Source organism: Camelus dromedarius, chromosome 12 (assembly GCF_036321535.1).
Source record: "Camelus dromedarius isolate mCamDro1 chromosome 12, mCamDro1.pat, whole genome shotgun sequence".
NCBI classification, from domain to species: domain Eukaryota; kingdom Metazoa; phylum Chordata; class Mammalia; order Artiodactyla; family Camelidae; genus Camelus; species Camelus dromedarius.
Genome location: NC_087447.1, coordinates 2,918,221 through 2,936,177, shown reverse-complemented (window position 1 = coordinate 2,936,177; position 17,957 = coordinate 2,918,221). Strand labels below are relative to the sequence as shown.

The following is a 17,957-nucleotide window of genomic DNA, read 5'->3' as shown; positions in this document are numbered from 1 at the left end:
GCTGAGTCTCTGTGATGAAGACGCTGCACACCAGCCAGCTCTGGGGAGACCCAGCGGGCGGGCAGACAGCCTTGTGTCCTGGGGGGGGGGGGGCTCGTGTCTCCAGCACACCTCACCTCCCGGCCGCGCTGGCCCAGGCAGCCCTGGCCACGCGCAGGGAGCTCCCTGGTGCATCTAGGCTGGGAACCTGAACGGGACAGGCCTCCCCGGACCACACGAGGACACAGCAGAGCCGTCGGCCGCAGAGCGAGCGTGGCCACTTCTGACACGCGCACCCAGCGCCTCGGACTCTTTCCACCAGGACCCAGGGGCGCGCACGCGGACCGGATGCTCACAAGACCCCAGTGCTTCGCTTTTCCCCAACCCCCCTATTTTTTCTCAATGCCGTTTCATATGAGCGGTTTCCTCTTAGCACTGTAATCAGGTAAAGCTTTTGGCAATCACTTTCGGAATGGGTGTCGGCGAGGGCTGCATCTGGGAGTTCTGAGAGAAGCGGGAACGAACTGCCTTCGCACCTGCCGCGCTCTTTTGAGCACTTTCTCACTGAGACATCAGAGAGCGGAGTCCTTAGGGCACGGCAGGGGCCGTCCGGGAGAGGCGAAGCCGCCTGTTGATGGCGTCGGTAGGAGAGATCAATAAAGCCGTTTCAGGCCCCAAAGCCCTTTTCCGCGGGCTAGAACGCACCACCCAAGTTCTCTGCCACATGCATTGAGCACAGCTTTTTAACTAAAAGCTTTCACAGTATCTTGCAGCTGATTTCTGGTTTGGACAAAGCCCAGTGGGGCTGCATCAACCACTCTAATGATCAGAGAGGTCTTCATTCTGAAACTCAGCCTTTCTCGGGAACAACGCACCTGCTGCCCTCGATGTCACCACAACGCGGACCCCAGGCCCAAGAGAGGTGGAGAAATGGGTGGGGGCCGGAGGGGCACCGCCTTACCTGCCTGGCTGTCCTTGGGCTTACACTGGACTTCCTCCACGCACTCGGCCGGGAACCATCCGATGTGGCCTCGGGCGCTGCCTTCCCAGAAGCCCCCTTCGCCGATGCTCAGAACTAGAGGCAAGGAAAGAGGGAGGGGTTAGTGGGCAGGGCTTGGAGGGGCTGCACGGGAGGAGGGGCTGGTAGCCCGGCCCACAGAGCAGCAACTCTGGTCCACTTGCCCGTTGACCACACCTCCTTTAGCTGTGGACAAGGGGCCTGGCAAAGGGTCCCTGGGAGGGGTCAGTGCCAAGCCTCTGCAGCCCCCAGGTGCCCTCTGCCCATCAGGCCTGGGGAGGGGACACTAGTGCAGGGCGTCCTGGGGTCCTTGAATCTTAACGCTGCATGGCAGGGGGCCACTGTGCCCTGTCTCTAGGGCCCCAGCTGAGACAGAAGAACGGGAACTCCAAGTCCCCACCCTCTTTTTTCAGGTGTCAAAGTGGGGGAACGGGCCACCCCAAAGGGGAGAAGGAACCATGAGGTCGTGTCTGCCCATTCCAAGCTGGGGATGGGGGCCCAGTGTCTGGGCCCACAGAATCTTTTAAGAGATTTGAGAAAAGAGAATTTGCAGCAGGAGATGGAGAAGCAGACTGGTGGTTCTAAGACACCACGTGGCCGAGGCGGGCACGGGCAGCCCGGCCTTGGGACGGCTTTATTAATGAAGAACCCCCAAACTGTGTTGGTGCCCCGGGCTCCAGGGGCAGACCAGTCGCCTTACAGAGAAGGCGTGGGGCCTGTCCCCAGGGGCCCTCTGCCTGTGAAAACACAAAGACACAGCTGCCCGGCGGGCGGAGGGCGCTGGGGTCCCCTGCCTGGGCTCTGCACTCGGGGCACAGGGGCCTCGCAAACGCCCACTAGGACGATGAAGGGTATTATTTTTAACTTGACCCAGGGTGAGCAATGCAAACCCAAGACACCAGGACCCAAGTGCTCCCCGGGCAGCACTGGGACAGATACGGGCCAAGTTCACGGCGGTGAGGTGGGGAGGGTCTTTGTCTCTTAGGCTCTTGGTGCTGGACTGGAGGCACCCCCAAAGTCCCCAGCTCACCTCAGACTGTGGCTGTGCGGGGGAGGGGGTCAATATAATCTCTGCACAACCTAACCCCCTGTAAGTTACCCAGGACCCAAGGCGCCAGAACCGCACAGATTATAGGCACGCAAGTGCCTCCCCCCACCCCTCATCTCGACCTCAAAGGCCAGATAAAGGACACCTGGGCTTATGAGTTCTGAAGGCCAACCGCACAGAAACCATCAGCTTTACAAGCCTTTGCCTGCTCGCGGGGAGAAGTGCCTACAGGAGACCCCCCGCTGACCAGTACCACTGAGCCTGCTCAAGGCGTTTCCTCCAAAGATCAATGCTGGTCCCTCATACTCAGTGCAGCCCAGCTGACCCGGACGTAAGTCACAGCTTCCCAGGGGAACCCGGATCTGGGTGGGCCACCTCGGGGTGCTGCCCTGGACTGCAGGGGGGTGGGGGGCAGGGACCGGCCTGTGTGCCATCTGGGCCAATGCCCAGTGAAGGGGCACCTTTCCTTCTTGGAGGCTCTGGGCAGGCTGGTCTGCTGTCTTAGGGGGTCCAGGGGAGGAGGAACTGCTCAGGGAGACACTTGGGCAGCTTCTTTAATCTCCTGCCTCAGTTTCCCCACTTGTCAGAGCAGGAAGACACTTGTCGGCTTGCCGCGTGTGGAAGAGGCACGTTAACCTTACAGTGTGGAGCTCCGCCCATCACCCCCGTCAGGGACACCACGTTCTAATCAGCATTTAATCTACGCCAAGTACACACTCCTGGGCACCGTACTGTTATTACGAGACAACAGATACGACGAAAGGCCGTTCACAGCTAGCTTGAGAGCAGAGGGGTAAATACATGAAAGCAGGGAGACGCGGTGGAAGGAGTCACCCAGCTCAGGAACCCTTCACGTCGGGCTGGTTCCAGCGACCTTGGAGCAAGGTCCCCTGTCTGTCACCCGGGATGCAGTACAGGAGTACAGGGACACACACACACACACACACATACACACACTCACACGCTCACACACACACTCACAGTCATAACCAAGCAGCTCGGCTGCCTGTCTGAGTGTTAACATGAGAAAGCCCTTCCTCACTTCAGGATTCTTCCTTGTGCAAGCCTGACCTGCAGGCTACTCAGTGCTCTTAGGCCACTGGCTCCCACAGGGCAAGTTGGCAGAAGCTGGGAGCATCAGAGTGAGCCCTGAAATGCCTCATACTTGGAATCTCGAGTGCTGGCCGTGCGGGGCTGCATGACTTGGCACTCGTGGCCAGTGTGGTGGACGCTGTCACTGCCCCACCCAGGACCCCTCCCCCAGCAAAGGCACCATCCCCCCGCTCCTGTGACACAGGCGGCCAATGGCTCATAGCTGACCGCTCACCACTGAGCCCCTTCTGGAAATGGGGGCCATTCAGCCAGGAGGTCATGCCCCACTCCCCGGGAACCCAAGTTGGTGTGCCACTCTCTGGGCACCTAAGCCAGGACACGTGGTGCCACTTCATAGCTGGGTCCTGGCCCCTCCTCCCTCACCTGGCCCCCAGCACTGCTCTGGGGGCACCGGACACCCAGTGACGGGGAGCTGAGGGCATGGTCCCCCCACTTGCAGGACGGCTGACCGCCAAGTGCCCACACAGACGCTGATGGCAGAGACCGTGACTGCGTCTGGTCTCTCCAAGGGGCATAAAGACCACAGCCCTGGGCACAGCCAAGTGGTGCTGGCATCATGCAGGGCAAGCCACTAAGAGGGACAAAGAGGGCGGGGGTGGGGCCAGCACGGGCTCGCCATCCAAACTGGATCCGAACCCCTGCTCCCCGGAAGTCAGCTGTGGGACGCTGGGAGACTCCACCTGAGTTACCACGCTGTATACAACAGGGGTTATGGGCTGAACTGTGTCCCTAGTAATTCTGTGTTGAAGCCCTGACCCCCAGCACCTCAGGTAGGGCTGTATATGGAAACAGGCAGGGTCTTTAAAGAGTGATCGGGGTAAATTATGAGGTCACTGGGGTGGGCCCTAATCCCGTAGGCCTGGTGTCCTTACAGGAAGAGGAGATCAGGATGCAGACACACGCAGAGGAATGACCACGTGAGGACCCGGGGAGGAGGTGGCCGTCTCCACGCCGAGCAGAGAGGCCCCGGGAGGAGCCGGCCCCGCCCACACCTGGGCCTCGGACTCCCGCCTCCAGGACTAGGAGGTGATAAACCCTGTGGTTTAAACTGCCCGGTCTGGGGAACGCTGTGCCAGCCACCCGAGCTGACTCAGACAGTGGGCCCCAAAGCCCCTGGCCCACGGCTGGTACGAGGTTTATGCAGAAAAACACATGACATCCCAGCCGTCGGCCTGGCAGACAGCAGGTGCCTGTGGACACGCCTCCACCTGTACCTCCTCCTCTGTTCCCACCCCCGGTGTGTGGACAGGGACATGAGGCCCCAGACAGGAAGTGACCAGCTTGGGGTCACCGGGAAGGCTCCCCGGGCTCTTACCGGCCCAGCCTGAAGCCCTGCGTGGGTCTGGGGTCACAGTGGGCTGTACCCGCGTGGAATCAGAGCCCAGGGCTGTGGGCTCAGTGGTTTAAGAGCTGGGCTGGACAGGGAGACACAGTGCTGCTTGGGGGGCTTGGGGCGTGTGGGGTGCATGCAGATATTCTGTCTTCACACGAGCCACCAGCAAGCCCCCACCCAGCCCCGCAAGCAGCCGACTCTGCAGATTCAGAAGCTGACCCACCAGGAAGAGGCTGGAGTTTTTAGCATCACTACCCAGCAGTCATCAGGCACTAGCTCCTAAGCGGAGCAGGTCCTGGCAGGCCGCCCTCCCCAGCTAGTGGGAACGGTGGCTGCTCCCAGAGGCGGTGCTCCTGGCCTGGCCACGTTGCCCATGCCTGCCCCTCCGCGTTCTGTCTGGGAGGAAGGCAGTGGGCTCCTGGCCAGAGCGGACCGGCCTCCTGGGAGAGCTGCAGGAAGGTCCCCAAGGCCTGGGCATCTCTGGCCCCTGTGCCCCCGGCTAGCCCACCAGCTCTGCCGGGAGTGGGCACCCCCCCGGCACTTTCGACGCCCACCCAGCGGCCCGCGCGCTGCGGGGAGTGAGAGACACAGGAGCGGCCCTCTGGGATGGCGTCACTGTCGAGAGGCTCTAGTCCAGGGACGGCCACGCGCAGCAAGGACGTTTCATGTGCCTTCCTTCTGGGCCCCACAGGAGCCCTGGGATGGAGCCGCGGCCAGGCACCTCCCTGGCCACCAGCCAGCCCGTCGGCAAAGGCGGGGTCCTGTGCACGGACGGCGAGGCGGCTGTCCTGCGCCAGCTGTGGGGTCAACTGGAGTTACTCGGCGTCGGGGGAGAAGTCCACCCCATGACGCGTCTGGAATTAAAATTCAAGCTGGCAGGTCGTGCAAATGTTTGTATTTATAATCTGAATGTTTATAATTTAAAGTTAAACAAAATACTTCATTAAACAACATAAGGGCCATTAGGGACGCCACTTAGAGGGGCGACGCCCGGAGACCCTGCGGGACCACGTCCCAGAAGGGAGCTATGAACCCCGAGTACGATGGGAGAGGACACTGGCACGTGGACAGAAGTGCGGGTCGGGGGGGTGGGGCGCGTGCTCGTCTGGGGGAGACGGGAGGGGAGCTCTACAGGGGAGGCCCCTCCCCACCACTTGGAGCCGGGCCTAACCGCGGTCCGCACGGCAGGACTGGCAGTGGACCGGCGCCGTGTTCAGTGGCCTGAAGAACCAGGAAGATGAAACCGTACAACCCGAAGAGACTGGGGGTGTCCCCACAGGGAAAGAGCCAGAGGAGGGTGGGCACATCCGTGTCTCCCATCCCCGAACAGACGCAAAGCAGCTCAGCTCACGTGGGAGACCAGAGCCGGCCCAGCGCTGGCACCCAAGCAGCCCTCCGAGAGAGAGAATGCACTGAAGCCAGGGTCTCCAAGACACTGCCCCCAACGTCCAGGATGCGGCAGGCTTTCGGACACGTGAAGGCCCAAGGGGATGGGGCCTGCTCTCCAGAGACAGGAAAACTGAGCGAGGCCGACCCCAGCGTGACTGTGACAGTGTGACCACAGACGGTTTCAGAGCGATGCCCACAGCCATCCATGATGTCATCACATAGCACGTGCTTCCAAACACGGAAAACCTCCACAGAGCGATAGAAAGTCTTGACAAATAGAAACTCCAAAAAAACACAAACATGTGGAAGGCCCTAGAGTTTAAAATTTGCAAAGTTAAGAAATTCACAAGGTGGACTCAACTGTGACGGGGACATTTCAAAGGGAAGAGAAAGCAAACTTGAAAACAGACCCACGGAACTGACCTGAGGTGGAAAACAAATGCTGAGGATGAAAGGGACAGAGCCCCCGGGACTCGTGGTGCCGCCAGATGGTCAAATTACGTGCAGCTGGACTACCAGAAGGCGCCCAGAGAGAGCGCGGGGCGCCAGCTGTCAGCGGAAAGTTGTGAGACCCAGGTGATGCTGGCCGGATCAGCGCACAGCACGGAGCAGGAGGTAGTTCATGACGAGCTCAGGGTCAAACGGTGACCGGGGGGAAGGCGGGGTTTGAATCTGGCCGACTGACCCCTAAGGGGTCTTTCTACCCCTTTCTAAGCAGGGAGCTCAGCTGCCCCCATGTGGCCCGCGGCCCACACCGGCCACCTCTCCCTCTCGCTCCCGTGGCCTCCAGCACCACAGGCCTCCAGGACAGCTACAGCCAACCTCCCGTTCAGGCCTTCGATACATCCATCATCCCTCAGGGCCTTGCATGCCTCATCTCCCTGCTCAGAAACCATCGCTGGCTCCCTAGTACCCTGGGAGCAAAGTCTAACTCCTGGTGTTCACGGGGGCCCTCAACGCTTTCCCACCCACGTTTCCCAGGACTCTGCTTCGGGAATCCTCCCCTCTAACCTGGTGGACCCCCTTCCTTGGAATGTTGCAGGCTCCCAGGCTGAAGCAACTCCCCAGACACACCTCCCTGACTCCCAAGATGGGTCTGGCTCCAACCCGTGCTGGACCCCGGCCCAGCGCCATCTCCCTTTGAGGTCCTCGGAGGATCTTCAGGCGGAAAGGGGCTCAGCGGTCGCCTGCCCCTCCCCGGCACTTTCTGCAGTGGACGCTCATCCCAGACGTGTGTGTACCGCCCTTCCTAATGGACGTCAGGGATGCCGCGGCTGCGAGCATCACACTGGTCCCTACTCCGCCCTCCCAGGACTTCATGTTCCCACTGAAGCAATGCCTCACACAATGACACCCCAACAGGGCTCACTCCCGGCCTGATGCTGCCCCAGATGCAGAGTGGACACTGACCTTTGACCCTGTCGCCACGGTGAAGGGGGATCTCGCCGTCGACCTGGGGTTGGTATGGCTTGACGACGACAAAGAGCCGCCCGGGCACTGCACTGTATAGCTTCCGTCTGGGCCCTGGGCACTCAAAGGCGGAGAGCGTGTCTTTGTTGGCACCTGGCGGGAAAGCTGGCCTGTAGCAAGTGGGGGGACAGAGAGGGGGGAGGTTACAACCCGAGGCAGAGCAGGGCACACTCCAGACCCACCGCCAGCCCATTCCTAACAAACGGGAGCAGTGAGCAGTCACACTGGAGCTCCCGATTCTCGGTGGGGCTGGAGCCATGAAAAGGCCCTGGGGCAGCGTTTGTGGTTTAAAGACTCAGGTAATCCCAGTCATTCCACCTCTGGATATACACCTAAAAGTAGTGAAATTAGGGTCTCAAACAGATATCTGCACACCCATGTGCACAGCAGCATCATTCTCAAAAGATGGAAACAACCCAAGTGTCCACCAATGGATGAACAGATACACAAAATTTGGTCCATCTGTACAATGGAATATTACTCAGCCCTGAAAAGGAAGGAGATTCTGTGCCAGGCTACAGCTTGGATAAAACCAGAAGGCATTATGCTCAGTGAAGAAAGCCAGTCACAGAAGGACAGACAATGACTGATTCCACTTAGAGCAGGTACCTGGTGTAGTCAAATTCATGAATAGGATGGTGGGGGCCAGGGGCCAGGGGCTGGGGGAGGGGGCTGGGGAGTGAGTGTTTAATGGGGACAGAGTTCCAGTTTGGGAAGGTGAAGTTTTGGAGACAGGTGGAGGCAACGGTTACACAACAATGTGGGTGTAGTTCATGACACTGAGCCGTGCGTTAAAAATGGCTAAGATGGTACATTTCACGTGCATCTCACAGTTAAGGAAAAAAAAAGACCTCCATGGAGGCAGCAGTGGAGGCAGGCCCCAGGTCTCGGCTGTTCTGTCAGCTTCACGTGAGCACCAGCCAGTCTGGGTGAGGGAACCACCAGAACCTTCTGGCAGAAGCTCAGTTACCACCATGCAGGCAGCCCGCTCCCCACGGCCCCCGAGCCCCTCGCACGTGGGGCTTTGATCTTTTCCTGATTTGTGTGACCATTTGGCAAAAAGAGTGTGTTTCTGGGCCAACTTCCACACCTGACGGTGAGCATGGATACCTACACCCAAACTGGGCCCAGGACGGGGACGTAAGTGCCCACATGCACGCGCGCGCGTGTGTGTGTGAGAGAGAGAGAGGTGCACGTCCACAGGGACACGCGCAGTCATCTTCCGTGACGACACTCCTGCGTCACCGTGATGGGTGGTGGGTGACCAGTCCCGACAACTCCTTCTGGGAGGGGAAAAAGCACACTCTTTCAACAATCTCGAGGAGTCACACTGAGCTCTCCTCCAGTGGCGGAGTCTTTAGAAAAAACACACAGACATGGACAAACCTGCACAAGGGTTTAGGGGTGACGTCCCAGAGCCTCCTGGCCAGAAACACAAGAAAAGCCTTCACGCACACCTGGTGTCTCCCCAGAGGGTGCCCGGCCATGGGAAAGAGGAATATTAACAATACTTGGGGCAGATTCCTGAATCGGGGGCCACACCTGAGTCTCAGGAGGGGGCCTGCTCATGTTGTGACCATGAAGAGTGGGGTCCCCAACCCTGGTTCTCCTTTCAAACTACAGATGTTGTGGTCTGGGAGCCCACGGAGGGAGCTCTGAGCTTTCTGAAAGGAAGGCGTTCTTATGTTTAGGTGTCAAACAGGTTTACAGGGAAAATTCTAGAATATCATGTGCCCACTCGCTTTTGCACCTACAACTTTGTCCTTTCGTTCCTTTGTCAGTCCCTCACACATCCGGTCACTCATTCACTGGCCAAGTGTTTTGTGGGTCTGCAGACACCCGTGGACTTGAGGCAGACTGGGCCCTCACTGGGGAGAAGTACCAGTTGACAAGACACTTCTCTGTGCGTCCAATGGGGCAGCACAGAGGATGCGGCGGCTCGGGGAGAGGGCGGGGGCTGCGGGAGAGGCTCGGCAGGGATGTTTGGGGGCAAATGTGACACTATAGACTGGGGACGGGGCTGGAGGGGCGCTAGGGCACCCTGGCTGTGGTGTGAGGGCTGGGCTGGGGCTGACGAAGGCTGGGGGCAGGCGGCCCCGTGGGGAGCCCGGGCGGACGCGCAGAGCAGCAGGAGAATTCGAGCACGAGGAGGCAGCATCGCCACAGGTGGGGGCCCGCTCCGGGCTCCACGGGAGGAGCGGAAGGCGGCTGCTGGGAGGTCGCCCGCGGGGGACTCTGGCCCCACCACAGAGGTCCCAAACCCTGACTGCCGCTGACAGTTGTGTCTGAAGCGTAAAAGCTCAGACCCCACGTCACCCTAGCACCACCAGCACCGTCTCCGCCTCTGCCTTCAGGCCACGAAGAAATGCAGGCGCCCTCAGCCCGCACGGACCCTGCGCGCTCGGCCCCCTCCCGGGCTTCTGGGCTGCGCCCTGCTTCTGTTGTGCTGGGGCCGGCTTCCCGCACTCCACACCGTCCCCTGAGGTCCTCAGGGGGTGCTACCAGGGTGACCGCCATCAGCTGTCCCATCCCGCTGGCCATGGTGACAACCAGTGTGCAGCGGGGCTTTTGTGAACTCCAGGGAAGGGGGATCCACAGTGGTCTGAGGAATGTCCAGCTACCCAGACACGCTCCACGATGTCCCCAGGCACCGGCCTTGGGTTCTGCCTGTTTGCAAACCCAAGGTCCCCCCTGGCTCCAGGCGGCGGGGTGTGGGTACCAAATGCTCTCGAGGAACGGGGAGAAGTACTGAATGCACCTCCTTTCTCTAGCATCTCGTGGGGCGCCCCAGTCACAGGGGCCCCTCGCCTCCTCCCAACGCCTGGGTCTCCCCTTTCTCCACCTCGGGAGCCCCCTCCTCCACGGACCCCCCTCGTCTCTCCCACCGAGGTCCGAACCCTGACTTGCGTGAGCTCTGACTCTGGGGGGCCCTCGTCCTCAACTACATCGTCCCTGGAGCTGACAGACTTTCTGCCCTCACTCCTGGGGCATTCACCCCTGCAGGCTGAGTGCCCAACACGGAGCAGAGAAAACCCCAAATGTCCCCCAGTGCGGAAGCAGAGAAAGTGACAGGTGAGGGTGGCCTGTGTGACGCCTGGACTGGATTCCTCAGCAGGCAGGACGCACCTGCTCCCCCAGGGTGACCCCTGCACCTGGCCCCGTCTCCCCACCAGGGGCCCAGCATAGACCCAGGGGGCCGGCTCCTCAGGGATCCCCTACTGCTGCTGTCCAGGTGACATGCCGTTAGTACCCTGGGCCGGGCAGCAGGCAGGGTGGTCTGGAGACGGCCGGCTCCGCCCCTGCCCTGCCAGCTGAGGCCCCTCCCCCTCCCCCTTTCTGGGTCAGGAGGGGGAGGGGCAGCACCGGGGTTCTCACAGAAGAAACCAGGTCCCTTTGCCACGAGAGGAGCATAGCTTCGGGCGTCCTGGCCCCTGCATCCCCAGGAGGCGGGGCGAGGGCTTGTGGAGATGGACAGACGTGAGACCATGGGGCCCCTTCATCCTGGAGCCTGGCCAGATGGGGGCGCATCCCTTGGAAGGGGTGTGCAGGGAGGGGCCGGGGCTGGGACTCTGGAGTCCGCGGCTCCACCTCAAGGTTCTCTGCTCTGGGCTGCGGGGAGCTTGTTTCCCGGGGAACGTTCCTTCCCGAGGTGCCCGGGGAGGTACAGCTGCTACTCGGGCCCACAATGCTGGTGTCACCCTCCCCCAGCGGGGCCATGGGTACAAGCTGGACCTCCTGGGATGGCCCAGTCCCCGCACTGGAACCTGGACCCACCTGCCCCCGCCTTACCTGAGCCTGCCCAGCTCAGCCCCTGCCCCTTTGATGAGAGGTGGCCCCCAGCTCCCTGGTGCTGGTGAGGCCAGGGCAGCCTTTGGGACCAGCTGCCAGAGCTTTGCAAAAAATATGTCAAGAGCTGTTCTGAACCTGATGAGAATCAGTCAGCCCCCAGGGTAGCTGGGAGGGGTCCCAGGACGGCCCTCACTCCTCTCCACACGTGGGTGGTGGGCAGCGGGGCCAGTGTTCCCCACAAAACCCCTTCTTGGGCCGGTTCTCGGGGACACGGACCAGCCATGCCAGTGGGCGCAACTAGAGGGCGTCTCAGGCAGGTGTGTGCGAGGCCTCCACCTGAGGCAGGGCGCCGGGGGAGGGGCTGCAGGCACACAGGTTCCCAGCCTCTCTGGACCCCCGACCTCTTCTGCCTGCACGAAGGCCAGCTGGTTACTGATGACCCTGCCCGCAGCACAGAGGGTGGCACCCGACACCCTCCCCTGCCTGCCCCACAGTGGCCAGAGGGTCTTTCAAGACGTCCTTGACGGTGGTGACAACTAGCCAACACAACTGCGGAACTTCCTGTGAGCGAGACACGGGTCTCGGCACACGAGGGGCACTAATTCCACTTCATCCTCATCACAAACCTATTGGTTCCTTTTTACATATGAGAAAGCAGAGGCACAGAGCAGTCAAGTGACTTGCCTAAAGTCACACAGCAGGTAGGAGGCAGAGCTGGATGCAATGGGCCACGTGGCACAGGGTCCGCTTGGGCGATGGGCCGTAGGGGTGGCTACCCACGGAGACAGGATCCGCCGACAGAGGGTGCGCACAACACGGGGCTCCCCCTCCATTACTGGGGAGCATCGTCACCCCTGCGGGCTCCCTGATAACCGGAAAGGGCTCTGGAAGTGCCCTGGGCCACTCTGAGGCTGGCGGCAGTGTCGTCCCTGGAGGTGTCCCCATCTGTCCCAGGAAGGGGCTGGCTCTGAGCTGTGCAGACAGAGACGGGATGGAGAGTTCAGCCACCTCCTTGAGCCCCCAGAAGGCCTGGGGGCTGGGCGATGGGGCCCTGAGTGCAGGCACCCTGCCTCCTGTCACGGCCTGAGGTGTAGGGTCCCTTCCACGCCTGCTCGCGGGTATGAAAGGCCAGGTGCGGTCCCCGGCCAGGAAGCAGACGGCCTGCATGTGGTTTAAATGCCACCGTTATCCTGGTGTCCTGGGGCAGCCAGTGCGCCTGGCAGGTCCCCGTTAGGACAGAGGAGCAGTCTTGGGGGAAGGACCCCAGCAGCCCACAGGGCTCCTGTCTTGGCGCAGCTACGGTCCCTGACAAGGGAGCGGGATCCTGAGCAGACGGACGTGGGATGGGCGGGCCTGGACGGGTGGGGAGGGAAGGAGGGGGGGAAACAGCAGAGAAGGCGGGGCTGACAGTCGGGGGCCCCCAGACAGGGTGGGTGCTGGCTGTGCAGGTGCCAGCACTGGAAATCTCGCATCCAGGGCAACCAACCCCTCAGTCCCAGGCAAACCGCAGCCTGGGGAACGTGGAACGGGCCCGGCCAGGCACCCGGCCTCGGGGTGGACGCAGACCTGGGCTCCGTCTATAGGCTGCTGTGGACTGAGCAAGGCACTGCCATGACTTCACCCCTCCAGTCCTGCGGGCAACCCCAGGAGCGGGTTTCTTATGATCCTTGTTTCACAGTCACCAAAGATGAGGCACAAAGTGTCGAGTGACTGGCCCACGTGGGGTCCAGAGCACGTGCTCAGGAAGCCCTGGTCGCAAGCACTCAGGATAGGCTGGGCGCTGTGCCTGCCTCACACGCACGTGTGTGCACGCGCCACACACGCACACACACACACATGCACACAGGGATACACGAGTGCACGCACACACACGGAGGTACGCACAAGTCCATGTATGCACACACACGTGCACCACGCAGACAGCACATAGCCCGGCGCAGGACAACAGGGACAGTCAGACACGGCGGTCCCTGCAGTGCGCCAGTTGCTCCCTCTCTTCACCAGCAACGGTTTGTCTGCAGCTTTTGCAAGTCCCCGGCCACCCTGCCTTGGGTATCTTACTAGATTCCACACCCGAGAAAGGAGACACACTCCGTTTAAACCTATAGCCCTAATTCTAGCTACCGGTATGAAGTGGAACTTGAGGCCTCAGGGGAACCCTTTAATTTAGCTTTAAACGCTCGCTAGCACCTGGGACTTCTCCCTTGGGGTGACTCCGAGCGAGAATCTAGACCAGAGACAAGCACGGGTTCTCGTGGTCTGACAACGAGATGCTGGGGCGGAGGGCCAGCCTCGACGGGCTCAAGCACGGATGCGGTCCTGGGGGCGGCAGGGCAAGGAGGGGGCCCGGCCGCGGCCAGAGACTGGGGTTCCCACGGCACACTCTCCCCACGACCTCAAGGCTGCAGCCTGGACACCTGGCCTGCTGCTCACAGCCACACACTTGGCCCTCTTCCAGGACCACGTGAAGCACTGACCCCTCCCCCCCCAGCCTGAGCCCCCGCCCCACCACCCCCTATCTGAACTGGGGGCAGGGCGTCAGGAACGACCACGGCCAGCCAGACTCACCGCAGGCTGGCACAGCGAGCCCAAGGGAACAAAGCAAGGGGAGACAGGGAACCAGGTCCCCCGCAGAGTGCTGTCACCCCATACGCCGTGCCAGCCGGGACTCATAGGAGTGCTGGCTCACTCTGGGCCACCATGGGTGAGGACAGAGTTCGAGGAGCACAAGCCTCATGACCACCATGTCGCAGACGCAGGGACCAGGGTCTGGCCCCAGCCACACCACAGGCCTCAGTCTTCTGAACTGTGAGATGGGAGCACGCAGGGCCAGCCTCCCAGAGACACTGGGGAACAGAGCAGCTCCTGGGCGCACGTGAGATCGCAGAGGGGGTACCGGCGGCGACAGAGATGGTTGCTGCGTTGTCTGCTCCAATCAGCCCTGAACCCGGCCCCCCGAAGCCCCGGCAACGAGCCCAACCCCACCCCTCCCCAGGAAGTCTCATCCTGGCCTGAGAAACCCTGAAAGCCACGTGAGAAGTGGGAGAGCCTGTCTGGGAGCTGCGGGTACAGCTCCCGTCTCTGGTGGGAGACAGGGGGTGCGGGGAGGGCCCAGAGCCCGAGTCAGACGCCCAAGGGGTCCACACTCAGCCTGCCTCGTCTCCAAAAGGGACAAGAATGGGGTTCCCCCCCCACCCCGGGCTGCTTCGGAGTTTGCCAAGATGCCCTCCCTGCACCTGCCTCATGTGTGGACACAGTGGGACCAGCCAGGGCTGTTACCATGGCTGGGGGCATCTGTCGGGTTCCAGTGCCCACACGCGGCCCCTCGGAGACTCAGCTGTGCCAGGGCTCCTTGTGGCTGCAAACGTGACCATCACTTTGGCTAAGGCACATCTGCATGATGCAGCTCTGGAGGAACTCTCCGCCCAGGACAGCTGGTGCCCTGAGCTCCCTCTCTATCCACACTTCACTTTTAAGACCCAGAAGCCAGTGCACAAGGAAAGAAAATGGGCCCCAAACACCAGCGGTGGCCCCAAGCCACCCCAGGCGCCCAGCTGGGCCCCCCACACCTGCCCTGAGCAGCGGCTGCGTGCCCATTGCTCCAGGAGGCCGTCTGAGGCGAGGAGGGGCAGTGGGCAGGACTCTGGTTTAAAAGTGTTCTCAACGTCCTGGTTGGAATAAAACAGGTGTTCTGCTCAAGCTCTGGTCACGTGCCAAGTCCCAGAAACCAGGGTCCCTGGTGTCCCGAGGTCTTCCTCTCCCCGGTCCCCACAGGAGCCCGCCCGCCGGCCGCTCCTTACCCGACATGCCAGGGCTGCTGGGGCCTCTTGCCATCCTCACTGGCGCCGCCCAGCCTGTTGAGTGACGGGGAGCGGCTGCGGGGCCCGGGGGTGTAGCTCCCGATGGTCTTCAGGGCCCCGTCGGGCCTGCCGGGCACCTGCTGCAGCAGCTGGGGCGAGAGGCTGCGGTGGGCGGCGGCGGCGGCGGCGGCGGAGCAGGCGGCCCAGTCGGGTGCACTGGCGGTGAGGTTGTTGTCACTGTTGGAGCGCAGCAGGACCCGGGGGGCGGCCAGCGTGCTGGGGGGCCGCCGCCTACGGTTGGAGTACGCTGGGGCCTCTCGGAAGGGCACTGGGGTCGGAGAGAACAGGAGAGGTGGGTGAGTGAATGCAGGTCCCTGCCATCGAGGGCAGGGGTCTGGGCCTGTGTGTGCCAAGCCCCGCCAAACACTCCAAGGACACGGACACTGTGAGTTCTGTGCTGAGCCCCTGCGGGACCCCGCTGCGTGCAGAACTCACCCCGACACAGAAGCGGAGACAGAGAAGCTCTCTGTGCCACGGAGGCTCAAGCCAGAGCTGGAGATGGAAGAGACGCGGGGTCCGACTTCCATCCGGGCAGCGCCCACGCCTGCAGCGGCCCAGGCAGGGACCGTGTAAGGATGGGCCGCCCTATCTCACAACGCGGTTGAGACACTGAGGCAGCCACAGGGTTCCTCCTCACCACGACCTGCACGGAGCCCCTGAACGTGGGCTGAACTGTGTCCCCCTCAATTCCTACATTGCAGTCCTAACCCCTGGGACCTCAGGTGGGGCTGAATTTGGAGAGAAGATCTTTTAAGAGGGGATTAAGTTAACATTAATCACTAGGGTGGGCCCTAATCCCACAGGACTGGGGTCCTTGTAAGAAGAGGAGATCAGGACACAGACACACGCAGAGGGACACCACATGAGGACGTAGGGAGAAGGCGGCCGTCTCCACGCCGAGGGGAGAGGCCCTGGGAGGAGCCAGCCCTGTCCACTCCTGGACCTCGGATTCCAGCCCCCAGAATGGGAGACAGTAGATGCCTGTGGTTTAAGCCGTCCCCTCTGTGAGACAGTGTTACAGCAGGCAGAGCTGTAACACACCCCTTAACTTTACTGTCCCGACTGTAAGTGTGCTCCTTTCTCTCCACCCATCACACCGGGACCCGCAGCGGGAAACAGGAGGTTCTAGACCAGAGGCAAGGCCCTCCCTCTGTGCGATCAGTATGCCCAGGGACCCGGAATGAGGCCACTGCCCACAGGGACCACGAGGGCCGGGATCCACGCTGCAGCTGCCTCGGGTTTCTCCGAGAGCTGGAACCAGAAATAGAAAGTGTCCTTTCCAAGAAAAGGCAGCTGAAGAAAAGTAAGCCTTCAGGCTGCAGGGGAAGGGACAGGCCAATGACTCCTGGCAGCAAAGGACATGGCCTCCTTTGAGCTCAATGCCACGGGCGGCGTCCCATCCCGCCCACTTTGGACCGAAGCCGCACCCAGCTCAAGACTGCGCTGCCTGAGGCCAGGGCTGCTGGCCCACAAACTGGACTGCAGAGCAACAGGAAACTCATGCCCTCCAGGAATGCTGATCTGGACGTGGGACAGGCAGCGTCTCAGAGGAGAAGCTACCAACAGTTCAGGACAGAGTCCTGGTCAACCCACCAGCCCGGCTGCCCAAGGTCAGAGGTGGTAAAGTTCATCATGGAACCCAAGAACAGCTGCATCCCACACAGAGCCTGGGCACACCAACATGCTGCTGCCAGTCACGCCCACATCAGAGGGCAGAGCTCACGGGGACAGAGGTGGCGCTGGCAGAGCTCACGGGGACAGAGGTGGCGCTGGCAGAGCTCACGGGGACAGTGGTGGCGCTGGCAGAGCTCACGGGGGACAGTGGTGGTGCTGGCAGAGCTCACGGGGACAGAGGTGGTGCTGGCAGAGCTCGGGGGGACAGAGGTGGCGCTGGCAGAGCTCACGGGGACAGAGGTGGCGCTGGCAGAGCTCACGGGGACAGAGGTGGCGCTGGCAGAGCCCACGGGGACAGAGGTGGCGCTGGCAGAGCTCACAGGGACAGTGGTGGCGCTGGCAGGGCTCACGGGGGACAGTGGTGGCGCTGGCAGAGCTCACGGGGGACAGAGGTGGCGCTGGCAGAGCTCACGGGGGACAGTGGTGGCGCTGGCAGAGCTCACGGGGGACAGTGGTGGCGCTGGCAGAGCTCACGGGGACAGAGGTGGCGCTGGCAGAGCTCGGGGGGACAGAGGTGGCGCTGGCAGAGCTCACGGGGACAGAGGTGGCGCTGGTAGAGCTCACGGGGACAGAGGTGGCGCTGGCAGAGCCCACGGGGACAGAGGTGGCGCTGGCAGAGCCCACGGGGACAGAGGTGGTGCTGGCAGAGCTCAGGGGGGACAGAGGTGGTGCTGGCAGAGCTCACGGGGACAGAGGTGGCGCTGGCAGAGCTCACGGGGACAGAGGTGGCGCTGGCAGGGCTCACGGGGACAGAGGTGGCGCTGGCAGGGCTCACGGGGGACAGTGGTGGTGCTGGCAGGGCTCACGGGGGACAGAGGTGGTGCTGGCAGAGCTCACGGGGACAGAGGTGGTGCTGGCAGAGCTCACGGGGGACAGAGGTGGCGCTGGCAGAGCTCACGGGGACAGAGGTGGTGCTGGCAGAGCTCATGGGGGACAGTGGTGGTGCTGGCAGAGCTCACTGTGAGAGAGGAGGTGCTGGCAGAGCTCCACCGAGACAGCTGTGACCCAGTGCACCCTCTGCTGCCCCCCCAGGATGCAGGGCAATCCTGGGCAGGCAGAGACACAGCCAACCCGCAGAAGCCGCTCAGAAATGGCACGAGGCTTCCTGGGGAGGCGCACTCGTAATTCACGCCCTGGCTCGTACAGTGATGAGAATTTGGAAGCGACCCATTGGGAGGTCACGCTCTTTCCCTCAGCGTTCTCCTGCCAGTCTGATTCCTCTGAAGCCTTTCTGTGGGAGCGAGATGCACTATTCCACAGCCGCGGACCTTCAGCTGGGATCTG

The 17,957-nt window shown here is 61.9% G+C and overlaps 1 protein-coding gene across 4 annotated transcripts in view; it reads right to left on the bottom strand.

Annotated features, from left to right (window-relative positions):
* SHANK2 (SH3 and multiple ankyrin repeat domains 2) overlaps positions 1 to 17,957 on the bottom strand; it is a 494,838-nt gene that overhangs the window by 244,815 nt on the left and 232,066 nt on the right. For all 4 annotated transcript variants that reach the window (XM_064492018.1, XM_064492014.1, XM_064492017.1 and 1 more), the window contains exons 12-14: positions 14,940 to 15,267; positions 7,291 to 7,460; positions 941 to 1,054 (exon numbers count right to left, since the gene is read on the bottom strand). In XM_064492018.1, coding sequence (XP_064348088.1) covers positions 941 to 1,054; positions 7,291 to 7,460; positions 14,940 to 15,267 — 612 coding nt within the window. The remainder of the gene's footprint in view (positions 1 to 940; positions 1,055 to 7,290; positions 7,461 to 14,939; positions 15,268 to 17,957) is intronic.